Below are 27,542 nucleotides of genomic sequence, written 5' to 3'. Positions count from 1 at the left end.
TATTTAAGTGATATATACTTAAATATTTACAAATGAACGGATTTGCTTTAAAATAATCAAATAGATCAAAAGTTTGTACATTTTTTATAATGGACCAAGTAGGAAATATTTTGGCTTTATAGGTTCCATTGTCCCTGTGGTGGTTCCTCAGGACACCATTGTGGCAAGCTAATACAGCCACAGACCATATCTGAATGAGGGAGCCTGTGTGTTCTGTTTTAAACTATATTCAGAAAACTAGTCGGTGAGCTGCATTTTGATGAACCTATCAGGGTGCAATAAGATTGGCTGTGTGTTGGTAAGTGTTTGAGGTGGGTGATTGACACAGAAGAATGCATTGTCAGATATGTTTGAAAAGCCCTGCATGAAGAGATAAAATGAGTTTCTTGTAAGTTAATCTGAAGAAAAAAATTGTCACTTGTGTGTCGTGTTTACTAGCAACAATCTCTTTTATTATGTCTTTCTGATGAAATTAACTTCCTGGGCTAGCTTCCCTGCAGTCTTCAGTGCAGCACTACGAAGAAAAAAACACCAAAATCAAGCAGCTGCTTATGAAAACCAAGAAGGAACTGGCAGATTCAAAGCAAGCAGTATGTTAATTTCTCAGTACCGTATTTTAGTATTTCGAGTTGTGAATCACTACTGTTTAACTTAACCAGGATTCTCATTCTGTAGGAGACTGATCACTTACTTCTCCAAGCATCGCTAAAGGGCGAGCTGGAAGCAAGCCAACAGCAAGTAGAAGTCTATAAAGTAAGAGTTTTAAATGTTTGAAATGTTTTTCCATGTAGAAATAAAGTGCCACATAGATGGGCTAGAGAACTGGTTCAGCAGTTCAGGGTACTGGCTGCTCTTGCAGGGGACCCAGGTTCAATTCCCAGCACAACTATCTGTACTTGTCTCTCCCCCCATTCCAGGGAATCTGATGCCTTGTGCTGGCCTCCATGGGCACCAGGCACACATGGTACATAGACATAGTTACAGGCAAAACATCTATTCATATAAAAAATAATAGGAATTTTTTTTAAAGAAAGAAAAATTTCTATTAGGTAAGAGGTTACCATTTTGGAATACTTAGAAAGATTACTCAACATTTTGAAGAAGCAGAAGCAGTGAAGTTTAGTAATACTGCCTAGCTCAAGCTAGATGACCATCATGTATTTGAGGATCTGTAATAGTCTAGAATAGTGCATATAAAATAAACATGGCCCAAAACTTCATCTGAATCCTCTAAAAATACAATTGCAAGAAGCAATATATGAGGTGGTAGAATATTTGCTGTATTTTTTTGTATAATGTCTGGTGGTATTTAATTAAACATTAAATATGTAGTCTTAAATTGTGCAGATACTAGTTTAATAAAAAAATAAATCAACCAGATAGTGAGAAAGCATTATTCATGCTGTCTCTATTTCTGATGATAATTATATACCTGAAAACAATCTACCACTTAGTTGTGCCATTTAATCTGTCTCTCCCCAGATTCAGCTGGCTGAGATAACGTCTGAGAAACACAAAATCCACGAACACCTGAAGACTTCTGCAGAGCAGCACCAGCGCACCCTGAGTGCGTACCAGCAGAGGGTGGCGGCGCTGCAGGAAGAGAGCCGTACTGCCAAGGTGTGTCCTTCAAGCCCCAAGCCACCGGGACTTCCTTACTCCGGGGCCTCACTCCGGGGCCACGCTCCCCTTAGCAGTGTTCTGCAGTCAAGAGCACTTAGCAGATGCTCTAAACCCAACAGCATGACAGTCTGACATCATTGGGGTAGTGGGGGGCGGGGGGGTAATTACATCTGTGTGAATGTGAGCACACATGTACCACCATGTATGTGTGGAGGTCAGGGGTCAGTTTTTAGGAGATGGTTCTGTACCTTGTTGAGACAGTGTCTCTCTTGCTGCTGCTGCTGCACTTTGTCCACCAGGCCAGCTGGCCCGTGCACTTCTGTCTCTGTCTCCTCATGTGCTCTCTGAGCACAGGGATGGTAAATGCATCTCTTCTGATCTGGCTGTTTTTAAACATGGGTTTCAGAACTCAAACTCGGGTTTTTCAGGCTTGCACAGCTAATACATTAGCTATTAGCCATCTCCCTAGCTCTTACCAAAGGAAAACCATGAGTACACTTACCCTACTTACATTCATATTTTGCAATTTATATGTGTAAAAATGTCACATATTTACTTAAATAAAAAGACAGTTTTTTCTGAGGTTTAAATAATTGCAGCATTCTAATAGAATGACCATCGGTCCTACTTCCCTGGCTTCAACATACAGAGCCTTTAGTTACTTACTGTGGCTTTGTCAGAGTTCTCTCTCTTACCCTAAGTGATCGTGACAGTAATGTGGGGTCTAAAGATCGCTTCAGAAACACACGATTTGACTTTCACCACTGTGTATTGAGAGCCGCTGGTAGCAAAAGTCCATGGGAGTATACAGCGGTGACAACTAGAGTTCAGAAGTCAACCTATCAGAACTAAGGGTTCTGTTAGAGGAAACCATCACGCAAGGCGTTATGGAATTACTGCCTTTTGAATGAACTGGCTGTCTCTTGTTGTAAACTTCTTGTGCAATAACAGCTATGATTCTCCCCATTTACCTTGCATCTCCATGTTGTGTGTACATGTAATCTCACGATTGCATCTCAATCTTGGGCACAACTTTCCCTATACATTTGGGGTAATTGGATAACTGTCCCCAGCTGTGTTTATTTTTCCTTAACATAAATCTGGCCAGGGCCATTCTCCAGACAAAAGTATTTCAGCAAAGATACCTTTTTCCAAGGACAAATGCAGAGAAATAAACATTAGCTCATCTCACCCACAGACAGAGAAAAGAACCACTAACAATTAAATCCTCAACTCCTTACCTTCACCCCGGGTTAGATACACAAGACCCTAACTTAAGAGATTTACTGCTCACATTCCTAGGATGATGTTTTAGCCATTTGCCAGATACTGAGTTAAGGCAGTTACTTCCCACTGATCCAAGGAGACTGCCTACAAGGCCAGACAGGCAGTAGGTGCCAAGCTTCTTTCTTGTGCAAATTAAGTTTTTATTCCTCCTCAGCCAGGTGCTATTCCTAGATTTTCTCCTCAGCAATTACTCTGAGTGAAAGTGCTTTTACTAACCAAATACTACATGCTCTGACATAGGTCGCTTAGCCACTTAGCATATGTCCTCCTTCCTATCAGAAAGCAGCTGCAGCTGGGACAAGCGGGAAAAGTGGCGCCAAAGACAGTTTACTTTCCTGTGACTTACTGACCCCTAACATTCTACCTAGCCATTTCTAGATTATAGTTTGAGCACATAAATTCCCTAATTGGTCTTAGCCTTTAGTTGACCCTACCAGAGAACTCCCCTTTAGTCATTCCCCTTTTGGGTTGTAATTGGAAGCTGACAATTAATTGCTTTATGAGTGGGTCCTTATCACCTCTCTCTGCGACCCTGAAAACTTGAAGCCTCACATTGCTTTACCAAAGAATTACTGTGTGGGTATATATACTGGTTCTCTGAGAGCACTGGGGAGAATTGATGGAGAAGAACAAAGATGAGGATGGAGATAGAAAGAACTAGATAGACATGGGAAAGGACTGAGCGGTAAGAGAACAGAAAAGAAACTGTAGATAGAATTGACGTAGAGAAATAAAGTGAATGGACTAAAGAACTCAGTGTGCTTACATTCGTTGAATATCCCTCAGATTAAAATCCTCGGCTGGTTGTTAGACTCTTCTGCAGACCCTGGGAGCAAACAATATAGGTTAGACCTGTTTTTGTTTGTGTTAACTGTGTACTGAGGGTGAAATTCAAATGAATAATGGCTCTGAGAGTCGATTTTTCGTATTTATAGAAAGAGAACATATCATAGCTTAAAAAAATGATAAAGTAATAGAAGCAAACAGTGTCATCATAAAATTTGCCAGTAATAAGTTAGTCCGCTGTGGTGGAAACGGAGTCGGCGCTTTTAAGAAGGGTCAGGCCAAGAGGACTAGGTTTCTGTTTTGGTTAAGTCTGTATTTTGGGGTTTTGTTTGTTGTTAGTTTTATGAGACAGGGACTCATTCTATATCCCATATTAACCTGGAACTCAGTGTAGACCAGGCTGGCCTCGAATTCATAGCAGTCCTCCTGCCTCAGCCTCTTGAGTTCTGAGATTTCGGGGATGAACCACCATACCCAGCCCCAAACTCCTTTTCAGTAGAATCAATAAAGGCTAAAATGGATATAAGCTGTTTTCTTCATTTTTACAAACAGAATTTTTTACTTCATTTCATTAGCCTCTGAAAGGACATAGAAGGATATGTCACCGTGAGTTTTCTCTCTCTTTTAAAATGTTCTAGGCAGAACAAGCTGCTGTCACCTCTGAATTTGAGAGCTACAAAGTCCGAGTTCATAACGTTCTAAAACAACAGAAAAATAAATCTGCATCTCAGGCTGAAACTGAGGGAGCTAAACAAGAAAGGTAAGGTTTTCCCCTACAAATACAGGTGGATCCCCAAGTTGGTTAAAAGTCTCATTCTTATTGCTTTTGAGTGGAATTTTAGGTGTGATTACCAGTGAGCAGAGAATTTCTTGGTGTCACCATATTTCTAGATAATTAAGAAAGTACATACCAAGAGGATTATTGCATACTCTAAGGGATGTTAAAATCACAGTGAAGCCAGAATGTGGTCTGTGAGCTATAGACTCTTTTCTTAATAAGACCTGGACATAGTAAAAATTTAGGCATTAACATTAAATTTACGTTATGGTATTTATGACCACCCCATTTGATCTGAACAGTATGTTTATACTAGTTTAAAATTAGCATCCAGATCCATTTTGTAAATGTTCAAAAATATACCAGGAACAAGAGATAGGCTGGATGTGGTGGCACACACACCTTTAATCCCAGCACTCAGGAGGCAGAGGCAGGCAGATCTCTTGAGAGTTGACGGCTGGTCTGGTCTATATAGTGAGTTCAAGGACAGCCAGGGCTACATAGTGAGACTCAGTCTCAAAAAGAGATGAGGGAGGGGAAGAGGGTTAGAACAACCTGTGGCGTGTATGTGTTGATTTTGTAGTAGAGGTTGATTATTTATACTCTTTATACCTGCTTTTGGGGCTTAGAACAGGACTAATGGTCCTGTAATGTTTGCATTCTGTTACTTTTTGTTTAGGAGTCCGTTAAATATGGGTCTGTAGTCTTCTGTATGATGAGATACTTTCTCTACCCATAGCTATCATAAAGTATTGATACGCTTAGTAAATATCATTTGCAAGAACCATTTGCACATACCTGAATCTTGAGTTCAGACTACTTGAATGTGATACTTTAAGTTCCTTCCAGTGATTTATACTTTTTTTAAACCTATTTTTTTTCCCTTTTTTTTTGGAGTGAGGATCAAACCCAGGACCTTGAGCTTGCTAGGCAAGGCTCTACCACTGAGCTAAATCCCCAACCCTTAAACCTATTTTTTTTTTTTTTTTTTTTTTTTTTTTGGTTTTTCGAGACAGGGTTTCTCTGTGTAGCTTTGCGCCTTTCCTGGGACTCACTTGGTAGCCCAGGCTGGCCTCGAACTCACAGAGATCCGCCTGGCTCTGCCTCCCAAGTGCTGGGATTAAAGGCGTGCGCCACCACCGCCCGGCTCCTTAAACCTATTTTTATGAATTGTTTTATTAGAGCTTCTTGTGGGTAAGACTTGTCACCTTAGAGAATGTCACTCCCGCCCAAGGTATATCCATTTTTTATACATCTTTTAAGGAACTAATAATGTATGCATTATGGAAGAGTTGTGGGTTTTAATTATTTCCGCCAAAATTTTATTCTGATTCTAAACTGACTCCTTCCTTTATTTGAGATATGGTCTTTCACTGTATTTTGAGTTCACATCCCATTCTCATAACAGCTGCCATAGAACTGTGTGAAATTGTTTTTTAATTAATGATAATCCTATAACATTTAACATAGCCTAGTCTGATACCATATGAAGTTCTATTTCATTTTAATATGGAATTTTAAACTCAGATAAGCCCAAGCTTTGTGATCCCAGCACTCAAGAAGCTGAGTCAGGAGGATTGCCACAAATTCAAAGTCATTTTGTACTCCGTAGCAAGTATTAGGCTAGCCAGGGCTACATAGCAAGACTCTTCAACAAACAAATTAATTAACTAAATTAATAAACCCAAGAGATATTTTTATAAAATCTATAGTGCCTGATGATTTACAATCTGTATAGCATCTTTTAAAATTTCTTTTAATTCTAGTCTTGAATTCTTGTGATATTTCCTTTAGAATCATCCACAGTAACAAAGAGTATGTCACTGAAACAACAAATGTATTTGAAGCCACAAAATGAGGTTTCCCTCTATCACAAACATTGTTAAACTATTTATTTCTGTTTTAGGGAACACCTGGAAATGCTGATTGACCAACTGAAAATCAAGTTACAGGACAGCCAAAATAGTTTACAAATCAGTGTATCGGAGTTCCAGACGCTGCAGTCTGAGCACGACACTCTGCTGGAGAGGCACAACCGGATGCTGCAGGAGACCGTGACCAAAGAGGCCGAGCTTCGGGAAAAGTAAGGCTGCCGGCAGCAACCTGTGCTCTTGGTAGCAGGCAAGCAGCCTGGGTCACTGTGCTCCTCCCTGGGATTTCAGTGAGGAGTCGGAGCCTACAGAGGCTTGTAACTTTGCCTTACCTACCACCAGGCTTCCCCTTCGGACTGGTTTTATATTTAGTGTTATTGAGAATAGCTAACATTTATCTACTCATCTGATATCCCACCTCCTTACAGCCTTTATAATCAGGAAATTTCTTTAAAAAGAAAAAAAAAATGTTTTCCAACCAAAGTGTCAAAAAAGCATTTTCCTTTATCTCCATAAGAAAGCATTAAAGTATTTATTCACTAATTATGCCAACCAGTTAATGTCTGTATAACTTAACAGATCCCAACTAATATGAACACCCAAATCACAACTGGGACAGATTAATAAGATTCTGTCAGGACAGGTATTCCAGTTCCATGTGGGGAGCTTACAAGCAGCTAGCTTCCTAGTAAATTCAGAACTGTGGTTGATAACACCTACAAGCCTTACTGAAATGCACTTTGTGTGTATGTGATGCTAGAGATTGAACACAGGCAAGTGCTATGCCGCTGAACTGTCTGCCCGGCCCTCAGAAAATGGTTGTGACTGCTGATGGTTCCCCCTTTACATTCCTGGTAACTATTATAAACAAAATGCTTGCAAAACACTATGTACAGTATCTTATTAGTGACTATGAACTTGGTAATTAAGATGACCTTTTCTAAAGCCAGGCATGGTGGCATACACTTGTAATCTCACCATTCAAGTTTGAGACCTGAGCTATATAACAAGTTTAAGTCTGGCCTGAACTACATAGTAAGACCCTGTCTTTTTTTAAAAAAAGAAAAAAAATCAATGAAGTTTTTTTGGTTGGTTGGTTGGTTGGGGTTTTTTTTTGTGTGTGTGTGCCACCTTTACCTCTTTAGCCACTAAATCTGATTCAACTTATTATGGTGTATGTATTTATAACAGATAGAAAACAAATCTTAATGCATTATACTCTCAGTAGTTTAGAATGTTCAGTTTGCCTTGGAATCGGGTTTGAGACAGGAGGCATGAGAATCAGGAGAGGGCAGCTTTCACTCTTTTTTTAATTGCTTCTAATTTTTAATGAGCAAATGCGTCTGGAAATTTTATTTTCTGGTTGAAGCTTGCGAAAACCAAACATAAAATAACAAGAGTACAAATAAACTGTTAAAAGTAGTTGCTCAGGCAGCTGAAGGGGCCCAACAGGTAGACACTTGTTACGCAAGCCTGGTGGCATGACTACAGTCCCTGGAACCCAGGTAAAAGTGGAGGGAGACAGCTGACGCTACAGAATTGTCCTCTGCCATATATGTGCCCATGCTACACCCATCATTCACTTACACACAATAGTAATGAAAAGAATAAACTTAAGTCAGTAACAGTAGTTGCTCCCAAACTGTAGGTCTGCTAGCTGGTGTCAGCTTGGCAGTGTAAAACTCTGTGGAGAGCTGTTGATAGTTGCTAATTCACTCAAAAATTGATATTTTCTTTAGGACTTTCTTTATGAAAAGTATTTTTTTCACATGTTCAAGGTAACATAGAATAGATAGATTAATCTTATGTTTATATGAGCTGCCCACATAAAATAACATGGAGTAGAAAACTCTGTGTGTGTGTGTGTGTGTGTGTGTGTGTGTGTAAGTGTGTAACAGGGTTTTCTGTATTCCAGGCTAGTCTCATATACTCTATTTTTTTTTTTTTTTTGGTTTTTCGAGACAGGGTTTCTCTGTGTAGTTTTGCGCCTTTCCTGGAACTCTCTTTGGAGACCAGGCTGGCCTCGAACTCACAGAGATCCGCCTGGCTCTGCCTCCCGAGTGTGGGATTAAAGGCGTGCGCCACCACCGCCCGGCTCATATACTCTTTTTGTAGATGAGAGTGACTTTTAACTTTTGATCCTCCTCTTCCAGCTTCCATGTTCTAAGATTGCAGGCTGTACTAATATATCCAGTTTATATGGTTCTGGGAACTGAACCCAGGGCTTCCTGCATGCTAAGTAAGCACTCTACCAGTTGAGGCCCGAAAATATGATCAGCTTATACTTTAAAAAAAAAAATTATTTTTCAGTGAACCACAAAGCAAGCCTCCTAACTTTTGTTGAGGCACATGACAGTCTCTCTGTGGAGCACAGAAAATGATGAGTAATGTAGACTGTAATGCAGCCAGTATCCCTCAGAGATGGAGGAGAAGTTGCTTTGCACGTTCTGTAGATGCTCTAGAGCTTCCCTTGGAGAATCCAGCTGACAGAGGCTGAGTCAGCATGTGCAGTTCAAGGCTCTCATGAACTGAACTTTCACCTTTAGGTTATGCTCAGTTCAGTCGGAGAACACCATGATGAAGTCTGAACACTCCCAGACAGTGTGTCAGCTAACATCCCAGAATGAAGCGCTTCGGAACAGCTTCCGAGACCAAGTTCGACATTTGCAGGATGAGCACAGAAAGACAGTGGAGACCCTGCAGCACCAACTCTCCAAAGTGGAAGCTCAGCTCTTCCAGCTCAAGAGTGAGCCATCCACAAGAAGTACGTGTATATTTGTGGCAGGATTGACTTTCTGTGTTCTAGCATGTTTGTGTCACCTAAGAACATTGTTCATGGGCCTGGAGAGATGGCTCAGCGGTTAAGAGCACTGACAGTTCTTCCAAAGGTCCTGAGTTCAATCCCAGCAACCACATGGTGGCTCACAACCATCTGTAATGAGATCTGGTGCCCTCTTCTGGCCTGCAGGAATACATGCAGGCAGAATACTGTATACATAATAAATAAATAAAAGAACATTTTAAATAAATAAATAAATAAATGAATGAATGAATGAATAAATAAATAAATAATAAAAGAACATTGTTCACAACCGGGCAGCGGTGCCGCACGCCTTTAATCCCAGCACTCGGGAGGCAGAGGCAGGCGGATCTCTGTGAGTTCAAGGCCAGGCTGGTCTACAGAATGAGTTCCAGGACAGGCTCCAAAGCTACAGAGAAACCCTGTCTCGAGAAAAAAAAAAAAAAGAAAGAAAGAAAGAACATAGTTCACAAATTCACAAGAAAGTAAACTACTGGGCTGGAGAGATGGATCAATGGTTTAAGAGCACTGGCTGTTCTTCCAGAGGACATGGGTTTGATCCCCAGCAACTCACATGGTGGTTCACATCCTCTGTAGCTCCAGTCCCAGGGAATCCAGTGCCCTCTTCCGGCCTCTGAAGTCACTGCCTGCATGTGATACACAGACATACGTGCAAAACACCCAGAGATACAAAATAATTTAAAAACTAAATAATAATTAATTTAAATTATGTAAAACTTAGCCAGGCAATGGTGCATGCCTTTATTCCCAGCACTTGGGAGACAGAGGCAGATAGATGTCTACAGAGTTCCAGGACAGCCTGGTCTACAGAGCGAGATCCAGGACAGGCACCAAAACTACACAGAGAAACCCTGTCTCTGGTAGAAAGTCAGAAACCCAGGGACATTCTCTAGGAATGCAGCCAGGGGCTACAGAGCTTTAAAAGGACTGGGGAGACAGTTCATAGTATTGAAAAGAAATGAACCTTGAAACTTAAAAAAAATGCTAGATTAAGCTGTGAGACCTTGCATAGAGTTAGTAGTCAGTCAAATAATGCATTTGGAAGTGTCATGGGAGCTTCACAGTTCGATGTGAGTGTTCATTATAAGCGAGCAAGAAATCCTTTCTTCCTTTTTTGAGACAAAATCATACTACGTAGCCCTGGCTGGCCTGGGACTCACTGTATAAACCGAATGTTAGGATTAAAGGCCCAAGAATTCCATGAACTCTAATCAGTTGCTTCCCTACGCTGAACTCTGGCCTCTGAACACTGGATATGAGCAGGCAACACTAATCAACCAAATTGACAGTGTCAGGCAGTAATGGAGACTACCGACACACAGCATCAGTAGGAAGTATGGGGTGTGAGGTGTGACAGGGTCCTGTGCTGTTGTTCCCTTTGGGGGAGGGGGCCAAGTAGGCACAGAGTCAAACCACACAGACTCCAGGAGAATGTTGAAACAAGCTCAGTTTATTCAGGAAGAGGCAATTATATACCCTCCACCCCACCCTTGAGGGAAGGTCTGATGAATATGCATCTGCTGGTGTGACATGGCTGCCTCTCATTGGTTCAGGTCATCTCCAGATCATGTCTCAGCTGCTGTTGCAAAGGCCCTTAGGCAGACCCAGGTTGGCTCTCAGAAAGTATCTTTTTACTGGTTAGAGCCGGCTGGTCCTCAAGCATGTTAGGGATGAGTCATCCCACATTAGGTAAGATAAGTGTTGTCCAGCTGTCCATCATAGGCAGCAAGTAGTGATGGATGGTTTGTGTTGGGTGACTAGCATAGCTCAATGTAAAATGACTTAATTTTCGTAACTACTTAGCATCCTTTCTTCAGACACCATTTATTTACTTGCTGTTTGTTTAATTTCCTTAACATTTGATGGGCACAATCAAAGCTGTCTTTAATTTTATTGGCTCTCTTTGTTAGGGTCAAATCTATTGGTCTTTAACAATTTCACTTACTCTTTTAAAAAATTTGATAGGCCCTGCTTCTTCCCACCAACCTCTGAAAAACCCTCGAGAAAGAAGAAGCACAGACCTGCCCCTTCTGGACGTGCACACTGTGGCCCGGGAGGAGGGAGAAGGGATGGAGATGACCGACAGCGAGTCCGTGTCTTCGGCGGGCACACACATTCCGTCTTTAGAACAGCTGCTCAGTTCCCCTGACACCAAGCTTGGTAGGTTGCTCCGTGTGACGGATTTACCTTGGCTGTCTTGTTTGATACATACTACTCTAATTTTCATATGGTTTTTGAGCTGTTCCAGTAAAAGAGCTTATAGTACGAATCAGATCTCTTTAAAAACTAAAAACTTTAACACAAGCATAGGGCTAAGGCAGAAGTGGGTGGTGAGAAGTCTTGTTATTAGGAAGTAAATGAATTATTGCCTCAGTTTCCAGGAATTTGACATCAATTTATTCCTTACAGTGAAGTGTTACTAAATTTTCTGTAGTAGATATAGTATAGTCTTTTTGTTCTTACCTGTAATGAATATTACTGTTCATAACTCAAGGGGATTCTCATCGTTCTAAAGCTCTGGAATCACATTTATACCCAACATTGTGTTAGTCACCATTCGGATACTGTAACAAAATCCTTGAAAGTTATCTTAAGAAGAAAGATTTTTGCCTTAGCTTACAGCCCAGGGTCACTTGGCCTTAGCGTTTCAACACTGGCAAGACACAGCATCATGGTGGAGTACCTTATGGCAGCCAAGAAATGGACAGATGAGCCAAGCTTCCAGCATCCCTTTCAAAGGCACACCTCCTGTGACCCAGCTTTGTTCCACTAGGTGCCATTTCCAGTAGTACCTCACAATGGGAACCCAGTGCTCCCTAGCATATATGAGGCCCTTGTGGTGATACTGTGTCCCCCAATATATTGTGCACCCTAATAAACTTATCTGGGGTCAGAAAACAGAACAGCCACTAGATAGACATAGAGGCCAGAAAATGGTGGTACACACACCTTTAATCCTAGCATTTGGAGGCAGAGATCCATCTGGATCTCTGTGATTTCTAGGCCACACTGGAAACAGCCAGGAATGGGAGCACACACCTTTAATCCCAGGAAGTGATGACAGGAAACAGAAAGGTATATAAGGCGTGAAGACCAGGAACTAGAGATCTTTTTAAGCTTTCGGGTGAGGACTCAGAGGTTTCCAGTTTGAGGAAAAAGGATCAGCTGAGAAGTTATCGAGGTGAGATTAGCTGTGGCTTATTCTGTTTATCTGATCTTTAGCGTTCACCCCAATATTTGGCTCCATATTTTTTTATTTAATAAGACCTTTTAAGATTCGTGATACAGGCCCTGGATTACACTCCCCAGCACCACCAAAAAAAAAAAAAAAAAAAATGTAAAAAGTGTAAACCATAATGAGGGGCTTATAGAGCCAAACTATTTGTACTACAACAGAAATTCGGTCTTATTTGTGCTACATTCAACTAGAAACTTGAGCTGAGGTATATCATATAGATAAATGACAAAGAATGGACTTACATGTTACAAAGTAAGACATTTAATTTTTTATTTAGAGTCTGTAGTCTCTGATTGTGAAAATTAATTTTTAGAACAGCATCTTGCAGAGCCCTCTTTATGGCATGCCGAATTTACCAAAGAGGAGTTGGCTGAGAAGCTCAGTTCCACCGCAAAGAGTGCAGATCACTTAAACGGCCTGCTTCGGGAGACAGAGGCCACCAACGCCATCCTTATGGAGCAGATTAAGGTGGGAGCGGAACCTGGCTACCCTGACCTGCTCTGCGGCAGTTGCTTTTCTAGCCCTTCGTGTGTATTGCCCCATTTCACAAGGTCACATTCCAGATGCATCCGTAGCACCTGGATTCTTTAGATTAGATTCCTCATGATAGCAACTATTGCTTTTATATTGTTAAACAAATATGCTTTCTTCGAAAAAGTAGAAATTAAAAATAAGTAGAGCAATTGGGCAGACACTGATAGGTCATTGTTCCTCTGTACTTAAGTAAAACATGAGTTTACGTCCTTGAGTCCTAAGGATAAATAGTGGAGCACCAATAATTCAAGGCGTTCCCTTTCTTCCTCCCTCCAGCCCGTTTTCCTCTCTCCAGCTCGTTTTCCTCCCCCACTCCCTCTTTCCCTTCCACCTTTTCTCTCCCTCTCTGATCTTCCCTTTCCCCCAGTCTCTCTTCCTCTCCCTCTTTTATTTCTTTTTTTTTTTTTTACAGTATTTATTTTTATTATGCATTGGTGTTTTGCCTGCATGTATGTCTGTGTGAGGGTATCAGATCTTGGAGTTACAGACAGTTGTGAGCTGCCTCGTGGGTGCCGAGATTGTACCTGGGTCCTCTTGAAGAGCAGTCAGTGCTCTTAACTGCTGAACCATCTCTCCAGCCCCATCCTCTTTCTATTTCTTGAGACAAACCCTGGGCTGGCCTTGAACTTGTTATGTAGCCAGGGATGACCCTGAATATCTAATCATTCTGCCTCTACCTCCTGAATGCTGAGATTACAAGCATGTAGGACTACTATAGTCAGCTAAGAGTGCTCAAATGAGATATTTCCTCCCCCTAAGAATAATGTCCAAGTCCTGCACTTTACATTAATTATAGTATTTAATCTTCATAATAACTAGAGAACCTTTGGGAAAATGAAACTGAGCCAGACATAGAGGCACATACTGTTAATCCCACCACTTGGGAGTCAGAGCAGGCAAATCTCTTATTTTAAGGCCAGCTTGGTCTACATAACACATTCCATAGTTCAAGTCAGCTGCAGCCACATGGTGAGACCTAGTCTGGTGCTTCTTAGTGTTCCTGAACTGAGCGTGTCCCTTGGTAAAGTACTGTTTGCTCTGGACATCCTGATAGCCTGGCTCTGCAAGCAGGGCAGGGGAAGGGGTCAGCAGAGGCTGCAGATGTTTACCTCCCACCTTCCCGCCTGCTTCCTGACTCCCCTTGCTCACATTCAGCTCATGTCCCAAGTAGAAGGAGGAGGTGTACTTGTGGGACCAGCTTGTGGTTCTATTGCTCACTTAGTGCTTCCCATCACTCCCCAGTTCTCAGCATGTCTGTGATGCCTGTGCTGCTGAGGCAGCAATCTCTGTTTACATTGGACGCATCTGCCCTTGGTGGTCTTTGGAAAGCTGTCAGACTAGAGCACTTCATTTGTTCACCTGTTTCCTCTCTCCCTCTCAGCTCCACTTTTACCTCCATGAGGTAGGGAGAAGATGAGAATGTGCGTGTTCAGTTTACTGTAGTCACCAAAAGTTCCCCACAGCCACTGATAACTAATTTCTCTAACACCAGCTTCTCAAAAGTGAAGTAAGGAGACTGGAAAGAAATCAGGAACGAGAGAAGTCTGTAGCTAACCTGGAGTACTTGAAGAATGTCTTGTTGCGGTTCATCTTCCTGAAACCTGGTAGTGAAAGAGAGAGGCTTCTTCCTGTTATAGACACAATGCTGCAGCTCAGCCCTGAAGAAAAGGGAAAGCTTGCTACAGTTGCTCAAGGTATGTGACAGGAGGCCCTCAACTGCCGTGTGATCGTTTGCGCTAACCATTGGTCTTGCTGAAGAATTGATGTGTGCGTGCAACCTTTTTCTAGTTAAGTTTTGTTCACTTTTATTTGTTCTGTCACACAGGTAACTAGAGTTGAAAAGCCAGTTTTAACATTGGGGCAGTTGCAATACTTCAGTGAGTCCAGTACTCAGCAAAATGCAGTATACTGCTTAGTTTGACCTTCCATCTCTGAAAAGTACATCTGTATCCTGGTGTTGAATTGGATGTTTTGTTCTTAGTGTGTGTGTGACATATTTTCCTCCTTGCTCACCTCCCCTTACTCTACTCCCACTTCCAGACAGTAGAGGGACCAATGGTCATGTGACACAACACTTGGTCCGGTGCATGCAGAGTTAATACTGTCCCATAGTGGAGTGTAATGTTCACATCGGTTAGGTTAACATGTTTCCATAGACTCCTTTGAAATGCTGTGATTGATAGACCTGGCTTCAAACTGCAAATTAAGAATCACGGTTTTATTTTTGGATTAGTCCAGAATGTTTTCGTTCCCAAGCATACAGGGGAATACGGTAATGTCCCTGTAGCCGTGAGTTTGCAGCTCGCGGCCAGTCTTTCTGGCCCAAATGAACTAGAGGTTTGTAAACTCCCCACAGCGTGCCATCTCCCTGGCTCCCTCTCTACCCGCAGCTCCTGTTACTGCTGCTGTGTAAGCACATCCGTCTCTACTGTGTTTAGTTGACCTTCCCCTTCAGGCTTTGTTTTGTTGCAGTTTTTCAGATTTAGTTGAAGAGTTGTAAGGCTCTAGTTGTTTGGATTTGTTTGTTTTTATCCCCCTTCTAATTGTATTAAGTCATGTTTTTAACTTAATGTACCGTATATGAATTGAAGACACTGATCATTTGCTCCATAGCAGTCCAGCAGTTTGAACTTGGTGTTTATAGGAGTATTGCACTTAGTCAAATACTGCACGTACACAGGAAGTCAGTTTTCTGATTACATCTAGGTGGATCTGGGCAAAGTGAGCACGTCACAGGTATACTGTATACTTACTGTGTATAGCATTGCAATACTAATCCCAGAATATATAGACATCAACTTGTGTCTGATGTTCTCATCTTAATAGTCCAACATGTTCCTCTGTCCCTTATGCATCCTAAATAAACTAATAAATTTAGAATGGCTCTTGAGGGGGTTGGAGAGATGGCTCAGTGGTTAAGAGCACTGGCTGATCTTCTAGAGGTCCTGAGTTTAATTCCCAGCAACTACATGGTGGCTCACAACCATCTATAGTGGGATCTGATGCCCTCTACTGGCATAAAGTCAATAGAGCACTCATATACATAAAATAAATAAATAATAATTCTTTAAAAAAAAATAGCCCTTGGAATTCAGTTACTTGGTATACTTAGTAAGATTTACTTTCTGGCTCTCACCCAAGATTTCCCATTTTTAGCAAGCTGGCCCTTGTGGTATGGGGCTGTGCTTCAGGAGATCTGGATCTAGAACTGATGAGATTCAGGGTTAATGTTTAGCAGGATTACTTATTTCATAAGTATTGGTAGTTCCTTTACATCTGTTTTCATGAAGCATGTCTTCCTAATGAAGAAAGTTCTCAGTACTTACAAAACTCATTTCTGCTACTATAGTTCAGATGGACATAGCCACGGTTAACAGTAACCAAATGAAGCCAGGCACGGTACCTATATAGGTATATATACCTATAACCCCACCATTCAAAAGACTGAGGCAGGGCAATACCAAGAGTTCAAGTTTACTCTGGGCTACAGAGTGAATACCAGACCACAAGGGCTGTGTGGCAAGGCCCTATCTCAAACAACAACAGAAAAACTCAATATAAGAAAATACCATTGGGGCTAGAAAGATGGCTCAGGGGTTAAGAGCACTGGCTGCTTTTCCAGAGGTCGTGAGTTCAGTTCCCAGCAACTGCTTGGTGGTTCACAATCATCTACAATGACATCTGGTGCCCTCTTCTGGCCGGCAGGCATACGTGCAAGCAGAACACTATATACATAATAAAAAGTAAGTCTTTAAAAAAAAAAAGAATATACCATTTATTGGGGCTGGAGAAATGGCTCAGCAGTTAAAAGCACCGGCTGCTCTTCAAGAGGACCCGGTTTCAATTCCCAGCGACCACATAGAAACTCACAACTGTCTGTAACTATAGTTCCAGGTTACCCAGCACCCTCATATAGACATACATGCAGGCAAAACACCAGTGCACATAAATAAAAGACAAAAACAAATTTAAAAAGACTATACCATTCATCTATCTGTTTGTTTGTTTATTATGTGTATCTGGTATGTGCTTGTGCATGACACACACATGGAGGTCAGAGCACAGCTTATGTCCTTCCACCATGTCGGTTCCTGGTATACAACTCAGACCGTAGGCTTGGCAGCAGGCACTTGTATCTACTGAGCCATGTTGACAGCATATCATACATATTTTTAATAAATAATTATCCTTAATTGCTTTTATGTACTGTTTTAATTTTATTCTCTCAAACTAAACCTGCTTTTTCATTTTAAAACTTTTGAGTTTTGGTTTTCGAGGCGGGGTTTCTCTGTGTAGCCCTGACTGTCCAGGAACTTGCTCTATAGACCATGCTGGCCTTGAACTCAGAGACCTGCCTGCCAAGTGCTGGGATTAATGGCATGCACCACCGTGCTTCATTATAAAATTTATCAACATTTCGGGACTGAAATGTGTTTCCTTTTATTCAAATGTAGCTTTTAATAAAACAATAATGCATTCTCAATTATTTATCCAGTATGCTTAATGTAAAATGTTACAAACATTCAGTATCTCCCAGTTTTAAGTTTTGAATCCCTTGGATTTGTAGGAGTCCCTACAAGATTCACTGCTGGCAGAAACATGAACCACAAGAGGCGAGAAGAAAACTCAGTTCAGCGAGACTTAGTTAGCCAGGCTGATTCATACTTCTGGAGTAAAGCCGGGCAGTTTATTTCAGACATATTTAAGCACAGTACAATTTTAGAAAAGAGTTTCCTGGTAACCATTATCTCACTCCCATGTGTACAATAAAGTTTAAGGTGTGACCACATCAAAACTCCACGAAAAATACATGTGACCTCCACCATAAAGATGGGTTCTATAGCTTAAGGGCCTATGATCTGGTGTGGTCTCTGGCCAAGATACTGTAGAGGTCCTCAGGCTATAAGGTACATGTGTGATAACTCCCCTAAAGATGGGTTCTATTGACTGAGAAACAAAGCTCAAGATAAAGTCACCAGGTTATTAACAAGATCTGCTCTCAGCCTTCTGGGTGGAAAGCAGATGGTGCTGGTCTACACAGGCACCTTTATGCAAGCCTGTGTGCTTAACATCCCTGGCTTATCAAGTGCATAGCTGTGAGCTTGAGCCCTCTACAGTGATTAACAAATTTAAAAGACACTAACCTCAGAGGTTTTAGAGTTTTTAATACTTTCATAGGAATATACATGGGAGATCTTAGAACCTAGAACTCTAAGGCATGTGTCCTAAGTACCGTGAATGAACAGGAAAACACTTCTTAAACTTAAATTTTGTGTTTTAATTTCATTTTTTAATTATTGCATTAGTTCTTTTGTATACTAATTCTGTCGGTGGCAATAATAAAATACCATGATCAAAAGCAACTTAAGGAAAAAGACAAGGTCTCTGTTGGACTACAGTTCCAGAGGGGAACAGTCAGTCATAGCAGGGAAGACATGGCACAAGGAACCGGAGGCCAGCCTAACCTTGGGAAGCAGAGGGACAGAGCAGGAAGTGGGCCAGGCTCTAAAACCTCAAAGACAACAGCATGCTTCCTCCAGCAAGACCTTCTAAAGGTTCCATACCCCCAAACAGAGCCACCAGCCAGAGACCAAGGATTCAAACACAGGAGCCTGTGGGTGACATTTCATATTCAAACCATAGTTAATGTGTACGCTTGCATAAAGGTGCTTGAGCATGCATATGCAGGTATATACAGGCCACAGGGTGCATGCATGTAAAGGGCAAAGGACAACTTTGGGGGTTAGTTCTCTCCCTCTGTGCTATGTCCCAGGAATTGAACTCAGGTTATCAGGCTTGTAGGGCAAGCTCTTTTACCCACTGAGCCATCTTCCCAGCCCTTAATGTAAATCTTAAAGTTTAATTTATTTTAAAGGATTTCCTAAGTCTCTTAAGATTGTTGCTGCTGCCAGGTGGTGGTGGTACACATCTTTAATCCCAGCACTTGGGAGGCAGAGGCAGGCGGATATCTCTGAGTTTGAGGACAGCCTGGTCTACAGAGCAAGTCCCAGAACAGCCAGGGCTATTGCACAAACAAACCCTGTCTTAAAAAAAAAAAAAAAAACTTTAGAAAAAATGCTTTGCACTGGCCCCTTGGGCTTCTGACTAGTCTTCTAGATTAGAAAGGGATATTGATTTGATTTGAAAGAAGCAACTTATCTCTGGAGAAGAGAATTAAAGAGGAGATTGTGGTTGGTCAGTGGTACCTGGGTTAGTCTGAAATTGTGTATGCATTTTGGCGTATACACTTTTAATAAATGGCATCATTTATCAGCAATAAAGTTCTAGGGTCTGGAAAGATGGCTCAATGGTTAAGTGCACTGACTGTTCTTTCAGAGGACATGGGTTCAGTTCCCAGCAACCACAGGGCAGCTCATAACCAGTTGTAGCTATACCAGTCGTCCACAGCCCTCTAACTCTGCACCATGGCCTCAGTCTCTGAGATCTCCTGTGCACAGAGAAAACAGTTCATTCCTGTACTCGAACCTCAGTGCCCTCTTTTGGCCTCCACAGGTACCACACCATACTGGTGTGGCACAGGCATATATGCAAATGAAACTCTCATACTCAAAATAATGATGATAAATTTTAAAAATTCTAAAAGAAGTAGAAGAAAAAGAATGGGACAGAAATAGTAAATAGATTTTTCTAAGACTGATTAAAGGTTCAAGCCTCAATGATTTCAAATAGGATAAAAAAGAAGTCTGCAGGCCAGGCAGTGGTAGCGTAAACCTTTGATCCTAGCCCTGCGGAGGCAGAGGCAGGTGGATCTCTGTGAATTTGAGGCCAGCCTGATCTACAAAGTGAGTTCCAGGACAGGCTCCAAAAGCTACACAAAAACCAAAGAAAAAAAAAAAAAAAAAGAAATCATCTGCCTCTATTCACATAAGTTTAAAAAACATATTAAATTCAACAATGGTGTTGTTCAGGTATCTGTCATCACACTGGTCTCTATCCAGTACCATGCTCAGAAACTCAAAATAATAATTAAATGTCTTTTATAGTTCCTATAGCCAATGAAATAGACATAATTCCTTATGTTGTGCAATGATTTCACACTGGTAAGATTTGGTGATTTCTTTCTTTAATCATCCACAGGTGAGGAAGAAAGTGCTTCCCGTTCCTCTGGATGGGCATCCTATCTGCATAGTTGGTCTGGACTTCGATAGACTGTGGAAAGGAAATTCTTCAAACAGAATTCATTATTTGGTCAGGAAGTGTGCATATCTGTTCACATCCTCCGATGATTGTATATATGTATAGCAGATGTATTTAGAATCTCAACTTGTAAGAAAAAGGACAACAGCTTGAAGTAATGGTACCAGTCGTCCACAGCCCTCTAACTGCACCGTGGCCTCAGTCTCTGAGATCTCCCATGCACAGAGAAAACAGTTCATTCCTGCACTCGAACCCCAGGAGCCACTGATTTCTAAGTAGTACTGTGAATTTTGAAATTGAACTGAATTTTGGTACCATACCAACTGGGGAGTTTAAGCTTTTAAAATAATGTTTGAAGATTAAGGAAATGCTTTCTTGGTAAGGCTGACATGTTTATGAAGGGATTATGAAGTAAATATGCTTTGGTTAATTATGAGGCTAAGTTAAATTGCAATTTAGTCAGTTGCTTTAAAATACACCCCCACCCACTTGTTATTTCAAAACTTACCATGGTTCTGGTGATGTGACACTGACATTGACCAGATGGCCCCACCCCAGCTGATGTGTTTCCCTGCTGTCTCCAGGCTCTTAATGTGCTGCCTGCCACTCCTCATAAGCCATGAGTGTTCGGAGAATCCCCTGCATCTCAGAACGGTGACTGTCTTACTCAGCATTAAATCTCTACGTGAACCTGGTGCTTCCGGTGTTGTTCAGCTAGGCTTGTTCCCTAGGGCTTAGGCGCACTGTTGGTGAATAAGCCTAGCTGGGAGAGTGTTACTTGCCTTTATGTCTCTGGAAATAATCTATTGACTAGATTAAAATTGTGCTCTTAAATCAAATTTGGGGATTATATTTTAATATGTAATTTGTTAATAAATAACCACATAGTGCTCTCTGGAGTTATTAAACTTACAGTTTATTCTCTAATTTTCAGTCTCAGCTAGAAACTGGACTGTACTTAAGTCACTATGAATATTGGTTTCCAACCCAGTTTAACTGAAATTTGCTGCTGATATGTTGAGTTTGTTCTCTTAAAGCTATCTATCTCTCTCTCCGTGTTCGCTCCTCCTAGGTTAGAACAGACCTAACTAGTGAATGTATTGGTTAAACGCATCTATCTCAGAGCTGACTTTAGAAGTTGAGTTTTTTTAACTTCATAAACTGTGAATATGAGTATGCCAAGTGGCATCCGATATAATTTTAGTAATATTTAAATAAATTCCACTTTTTCTTTGGGCCTACTCTGCCTTTTGAAGTCTGTACAAACTTGTTTTGGAATCTAGTCTGTTCATATGAATATAATAAAAATGCCTTTTGCATGGTAAAAATTACTTTGATTATAAAAGACATATATGCTTTTTGTGACCAGCAATAAGGAACTATAATGATTGATATTTCTATTAAATGCATTTAACTGTACGTTATGTTTTTATGATTATTCTTTTTCTGTTAAACACTGTCTTTGGGGTTTTCAATTAGGTTGTGAGGTGGAGTTGCAGACTCTCTTATTACTGTCCCTCCATAGCTGGGACCTATTGGTGCTTAAGAAAATGTGTTACAGACTGAACGATGCAGGAGGCCATGGCAGAAAAAATTCCCTTCAGCTCAGGAATTTTGAGGCCAGCCTACTGAGACCACTCTCCTACCCCACCCCCAGCCTCATCAGAGAACACAGACAGCCAGGCATGGTGGTACATGCCTTTATGCCTAGGATGCTGAAGGAGGCAGATCTCTTATAATTTGAGGCCAGACTGGTCTGCGTCCTGAGTTCCAGTCCAGCCAGGGCTTTGAGAGAGAAAAATAGACACAGATACCAGCTGGACCTGGAAGCAACACTTGGGCCTTTGTTTGGGCAACATAGCCATGGATTGGAGCAGAGACAGGGAGCTGGCAAAGGGTGCAGCCCCAAGGTGACCTCAGAGGAAGGGTTTTGCTCAGTTCCTTCAAATTCCCTTAGGCTGAGATATAGGGAGAGGCAGAGCAGAGAGAAACACAAGTCCTCTGAAAAACAAGGACCAGCTAAACCTTGGCAGGGAGTGGGCATGGCCCTTAGGCCTAGCAGTTAATGGATATGCAGGCTTCAATCAGGTTAGTTCAATGCTCGCCTGCATTGTGCCCCTGACAACTTGTTTTTGAAACTTTCAACATACCCAGAGCTGGGGCTGAAATCCCATTTACTACTAAGTACAGTGCTGTGACCGATTCTGTACAGTAATGGACAAGCAGGCCTTTATGGGACTCCTTAGTTACTGGTGGAATTTCATTCCCTATGGGCTTGATGCCTGCACTCACTGAATAGACTTTTATTTTATTTTATTTTTATTTTATGAGACACCGTTTCTCTGTGTAACTGTCCTAGCTGCCCTGGAACTTGCTTTGCAGACCTGGCCTTGAACTCAGAGAGATCCGCCTGCCTCTGCCTCCAGAGTGCTGGAATTAAAGGTGTGCACCACTATTACCCAGCTGTGATGATTTGATTTTATTTTTATTACTGAATAGGCTTTCCTCCCCTCCCTCCCTCCCCCGCCAAAACAGGGTTTCTCTGTGTAGTTTTGGTGCCTGTCCTGGATCTCACTCTGTAGACCAGGCTGGCCTCGAACTCACAGGGATCCGCCTGGCTCTGCTTCCCAAGTGCTGGGATTAAAGGTATATGCCACCACCGCATGGACAGAATAGGCTTTTTAAAAAGGTAAGTCTGTTTGTTGGACCTGGAGTGATGGTTCCTGGTTAAGAGTACCTCTGCTCTGGTGTTAATCCAACTGATCCTGAACAAGACCACTACCACAATTAAAAGCCAAATTTGGAACAAGCTTTAAATACTGGCCAGGTGAATGGGCTCTGGCCAGATCCATCTCTGGTTTCCCATTTTTTCCCAGAAAAATGGCTTGGAGTCTCATAGCAGCAGCTTAAGTATTTCCCATCAGGTCCAATCAGGGGCCAGCATACATCTTGACTTACCTCCAGGCTTCCTCCAATCAGGGACAAGTGTACATCCTGATGTACTTCCTGCCTGTGAACCTCCCACCCACATGTGATCTGGTGCAAATGGGTCAAACAAACTTGTTCAGGGCAGTGAAAACATGTGGCTTGTTATATTTCCCATAAACAATAACCTCCAGCATTTCAGGAACTATCTGTCCTTGGGCAAGGGGCTTGCAGATACGAGGCATTTTTTGTTTCATGGATCTTCAAGGCATAGTTATTAAAACCTAAAATGTAACTTTGTCTCTCACACTGGTTTGGCTCCCAGCACCCACACTAGGGCTCACAACTGGAAATAGCTCCAATTCCAAAGGATTCCATGCCCTTTTGGTCTCCTCAGACCCCCATGTGATTTACCTCTTTGCATGCAGGCAAACACTTATACACACAAAATAAAAAGATCTGCTTCAAAAGAAAAAAAGAAGGGACTGGAGAGAGAGATGACTTAGCACTTTTTTTTTTTCAAATAATTTATTTTTATTTTACTTGCATTGGTGTTTTGCCTACATGTATGTCTGTGTGAGGGTGTCAGATCTTGTGAGCTGTCATGTGGATGCTGGGAATTGAACCCAGGTCCTCTGGAAGAGCAGTCAGTGCTCTTAACCACTGAGATATCCAGCCCAACTTAACACTTTTTTAAGTACATTTATTTATATATAGGAGCCCACAGCATGGGGTAGAGGCCTCAGGACAACTTGTGGGAAGAGATTCTCTCCTTCTCCCATGTGGGTCCAAGGTCAGCAGGCTTAGCAGTAATTAACATGCCATTGTTGTAGTGGCTCTTGTTTAGGTTTGTGTTGTTTTTTAATATGGATCAATTAATAAATTTGTGTGTAATCCTTGTGCGGAGCCATCCCAATCTTCACTATATTGTTCCAATTTTAGTATATGTGTTACTGAATACCACGGTTCATTTTGTTTTTTAACGACAGTAATTCTAACTGGGGAAAAATGGAATCTCAAAGTAGTTTTACTTTGCATTTCCTAGTAGATAAGGATGTTGAGTAGTCTTTAAAATATTGACCATAAATAGTTTTTATTTATTTTATTATTATTTTTTTCACACCTTTATTTTATTTTATTTTATTTTATTTTCCAGAGCTGAGGACCAAACCCAGGGCCTTGTGCTTGCTAGGCAAGTGCTTTATCACTGAGCTAAATCCCCAACCCCGGCCATAAATATTTTTAAGCCACATTAAGTGACAGTTGAGATCTTCCTATGATTGCTTTCTGCACAGACAAAAGTGATGCAAAATGTCTCTTGTCCAGAAGATTGCCAATGTTGCTGCTTGTGTTCACTGAATCTTTTTTGACACCTAGAAGAAGACACGTGCTTGTTGGGTTTTTTTGTTGGTTTTTGGTTTTGCTTTATAAAGCATATTCTTCTTAGTAATGCTATACTCACTACTTCTTGTCCTTTGTTGTTGTTTTTGTGCCTGTCAGGGTTAGAACCCAGGATCCAGTGTGTGCTAAGCAAGCACTGTCCCACTGGACTGTACTCCAGCTCCTTGCTGCTTCTCTACATGATAACATGCTGGATACAGATGATGCTCTCCTTTTTTGCTCTTTTTCTTAGCCAAGTAGTTATGACAAGGTCACATTCCCTTGAGAAGCCTCTTGGTCTCCACTTGGTGTTTTACCAGCTCTCCCAAGGAAGTGAATCTATTAACAAACCCTGGCTATCCTGATTTAAAAATATTACATTATTCAGCAATGCTTTTTTTTTGGGGGGGGGGTGTTTCCGAGACAGGGTTTCTCTGTGTAACAGTCCTAACTGTCCTGAAACTCAACTCGCTTTGTAGACCGTAGACCAGGCTGGCCTCGAACTCACTGATATCCGCCTGCCTCTGCCCCACGAATGCTGGGATCAAAGGCGTGCACCACCACCACCTGGCTCAGCAATGCCTTTTTATAGCTGCTTGTCTCACTGAAAACTTTACCCCTTGCAGAGCTATGTGATGCAGTCAGTCAGAACAAAGATGTATAACTGAAGGATTACATTTCAATGAAAAGGATTTCTCTCTCTCTCTCTCTCTCTCTCTCTCTCTCTCGATTTACTTATTTTTATTTTATGAGTATTTGCCTGCGTGTATATGTGCCTAATATGCATACAGTGCCCTGGAGGCCAAAAGAGGGTGTCAGACCCGATGACCCCGATGAAATTCAATTACAGGTGGTTGTGAGTGGCCACAGGGTTGCTGAGAACTGAACCCAGGTCCTCTGTAAGAGCAACCAGTTCTCATCCCCTCTGAGTCATCTCATGAGTGTGTGTATGCATGCCTCCTCATTTCTGTGGAAGTCAGAGAAGTTTTACAATTTGGTTCTCTCCATCAGCCATGCGGGTACCGGATCAAACTCGGGCTGCATCAGGCAGGCATCTCTACTGCTGAACCATCTCACCAGCCCTGGAAAAGATTGTTATTATTGATTTGAAAGAAAGAGCTTATAAACCTGGAAAACAGGGACTGAAGTAGTCTCGTGCCCACATTGGTGTTGTGTTCATCCCAACGGCGAGAATACAACCACTACCACAATTTGAGCCAAATTTGAAGCAAGCTTGGATTTTTTTTTTTATTTTTATTTTTTTTTATTCGAGTGCACCCAAGAGTTGGCCAGCGACTGCCTCCTAAGTTGGGTTAAAGGGAGCAGCCTCAAATCCATTTCTTGGGCCCCTTTTAAGGAGTAAAATCACTAATAGTTTTGAAGAAAAGACACAATGTGGCAATAAGGAAATACAGAAAAAAAAAAATCTCAAAAAACATGTGGTCACCATGTTATTAGGGAGGGGTCGGGAAAGGTAAGGGTATTCTCAAAAACAAGTCAAGGCCATGGGTTGGAGAAGGTCGGGTTTCAGGAGACAGAGCAACTCAGCTCTTACAGTAAACATAAACTTATTTTTAACAATAAGTTTAATAACAGCATAACATCTCCTGCCTTCAAAATGGAGTCAGGCAGGTTCCTGACTGCCACCGGCCACCCTCCTCTGTCAGGAGAGGTGACTGAAGTCAGTGGAACACAGGGGCTCAGGAAACCTGGGGCTCATCAACAAATCCTGTTACCAAGACGGTTGGCTGATCAAGATGACCGGGAGTGACCCTTCAGAGCTAGATGAAATACAGTGAAGAAGCCTGTGAGAAATTGAGGGGTGACCATGGCACCCATCCACCCTCCCAGTAAGACAGTGTGAAGTAACCTGCCCCGGCATGCTTGCCTTGAGTTAGTGGCTGATAGAAGACTTGAAATAACATTTAGCAATACAGATGGAAAAGAAACTTCTCCAACTTCCTAATAGGTGCAGACAAACACAATGTACATCTTTTTAAAAATAAAATCCTAGACTAGGTATTTAGACTAAAGGCTAAGCTGTGCTGTTCAGGATTCATGAGATCATCGATGGTAACAAGTGCTAATGCTGGGTCATGGAATGACTCACAGGCTGCAGTCCGACTAATCCAACAAGGGCTAGCTGTGAATTCTTGAAAAGCCCATCTAGTAGTTGCTCAGTCTGGGTGTCAGACACAAGGCTGGATGTCTCAGCTGGTCTTCTATGTATGCTGGAATCTCAAAGAAGTAGGCTCCAATGCCAGTGAAGGAAAAGGACGTGCTGACAAGGAGAGGGCAAGCAGAGTGAAGAACAAGCCCTCCCTTCTTCTGTTGTTTTTATATAGGCTTCCAGCAGAAGGTATGGCCCAGATTAAAGGTATGCCTCCCAGCCTCAAGGTCTGGATCATAAGTATGCCCTCCATTTCTGGATTGTAGTTCATTCCAGATAGAGTTGACAACCAAGAATAGCCATCACTGGCCGGGTGGTGGTGGCGCAAGCCTTTAATCACAGCACTCGGGAGGCCGAGCCAGGCGGATCTCTGTGAGTTCGAGTCCAGCCTGGTCTACAGAGCAAGATCCAGGACAGGCACCAAAACTACACAGAGAAACCCTGTCTCGGGGGAAAAAAAAAAAAAAAAAGAATAGCCATCACCAGAGTGCTTATGAAGCTGGATGTAGTGACACATCACCCTCTAATCCCAGCACTTGGCAAGTGGGTCAAGGCCAGCCTGTTCTATGTAGCAAGTTCCAGGCCAGCCATTGGTGAAATCCTACCTAAAAAAAAATAGTGGTGATAGGAAACCCATATTTCAGGATAATAATGGAAGTCTCACATAATATTGTAACTCATTGTCTTAGTTACTGTCCTGCAGCTGTGAAGAGACACCACGACCAAGGCAACTCATACAAAAGTATTTAATTGGGGCCTTGAGTACTTCAGAGGGGTTAGCCTGTTATAATGGTGAGGAGCAGAGTGCTGGAGCAGTAGCTGAAAGATTTATATCATGATCAGCAGGAAGCAGGCAGAAAGAATGAGACTGGGCCTGCCCCGGGTTTTTGAAAGCTCAAAGCCCACCTTCAGTTACACATCTTCTCCAACAAGACCACACCTACTCCAACAAGGCCCCACCCCATATTCAC

At 41.9% G+C, this 27,542-nt stretch overlaps 1 protein-coding gene and 1 non-coding gene across 2 annotated transcripts in view; one reads left to right on the top strand and one right to left on the bottom strand.

Moving 5' to 3' along the window:
- Positions 1–21,515, top strand: part of Gcc2 (GRIP and coiled-coil domain containing 2) — a 41,145-nt gene extending 19,630 nt beyond the window's left edge. Inside the window, exons 14-23 of the mRNA XM_059282239.1 lie at positions 490–590; positions 676–753; positions 1,483–1,620; positions 4,335–4,456; positions 6,381–6,557; positions 8,892–9,109; positions 11,132–11,326; positions 12,718–12,872; positions 14,431–14,632; positions 20,037–21,515. Coding sequence (XP_059138222.1) covers positions 490–590; positions 676–753; positions 1,483–1,620; positions 4,335–4,456; positions 6,381–6,557; positions 8,892–9,109; positions 11,132–11,326; positions 12,718–12,872; positions 14,431–14,632; positions 20,037–20,107 — 1,457 coding nt within the window. The 3' untranslated portion in view covers positions 20,108–21,515. The remainder of the gene's footprint in view (positions 1–489; positions 591–675; positions 754–1,482; positions 1,621–4,334; positions 4,457–6,380; positions 6,558–8,891; positions 9,110–11,131; positions 11,327–12,717; positions 12,873–14,430; positions 14,633–20,036) is intronic.
- Positions 21,516–23,881: 2,366 nt separating this feature from the next.
- On the bottom strand, positions 23,882–23,985 carry LOC131894023 (U6 spliceosomal RNA). Its single transcript, XR_009374811.1, has one exon. It is a non-coding gene; the product is annotated as a U6 spliceosomal RNA (small nuclear RNA).
- Positions 23,986–27,542: the final 3,557 nt, after the last annotated feature.

The sequence above is a fragment of the Peromyscus eremicus genome, chromosome 16_21 (assembly GCF_949786415.1).
Source record: "Peromyscus eremicus chromosome 16_21, PerEre_H2_v1, whole genome shotgun sequence".
Classification (NCBI taxonomy): Eukaryota; Metazoa; Chordata; class Mammalia; order Rodentia; family Cricetidae; genus Peromyscus; species Peromyscus eremicus.
Note: the sequence above shows the minus strand (reverse complement) of the source record. Positions and strands in the feature narration are given on the sequence as shown.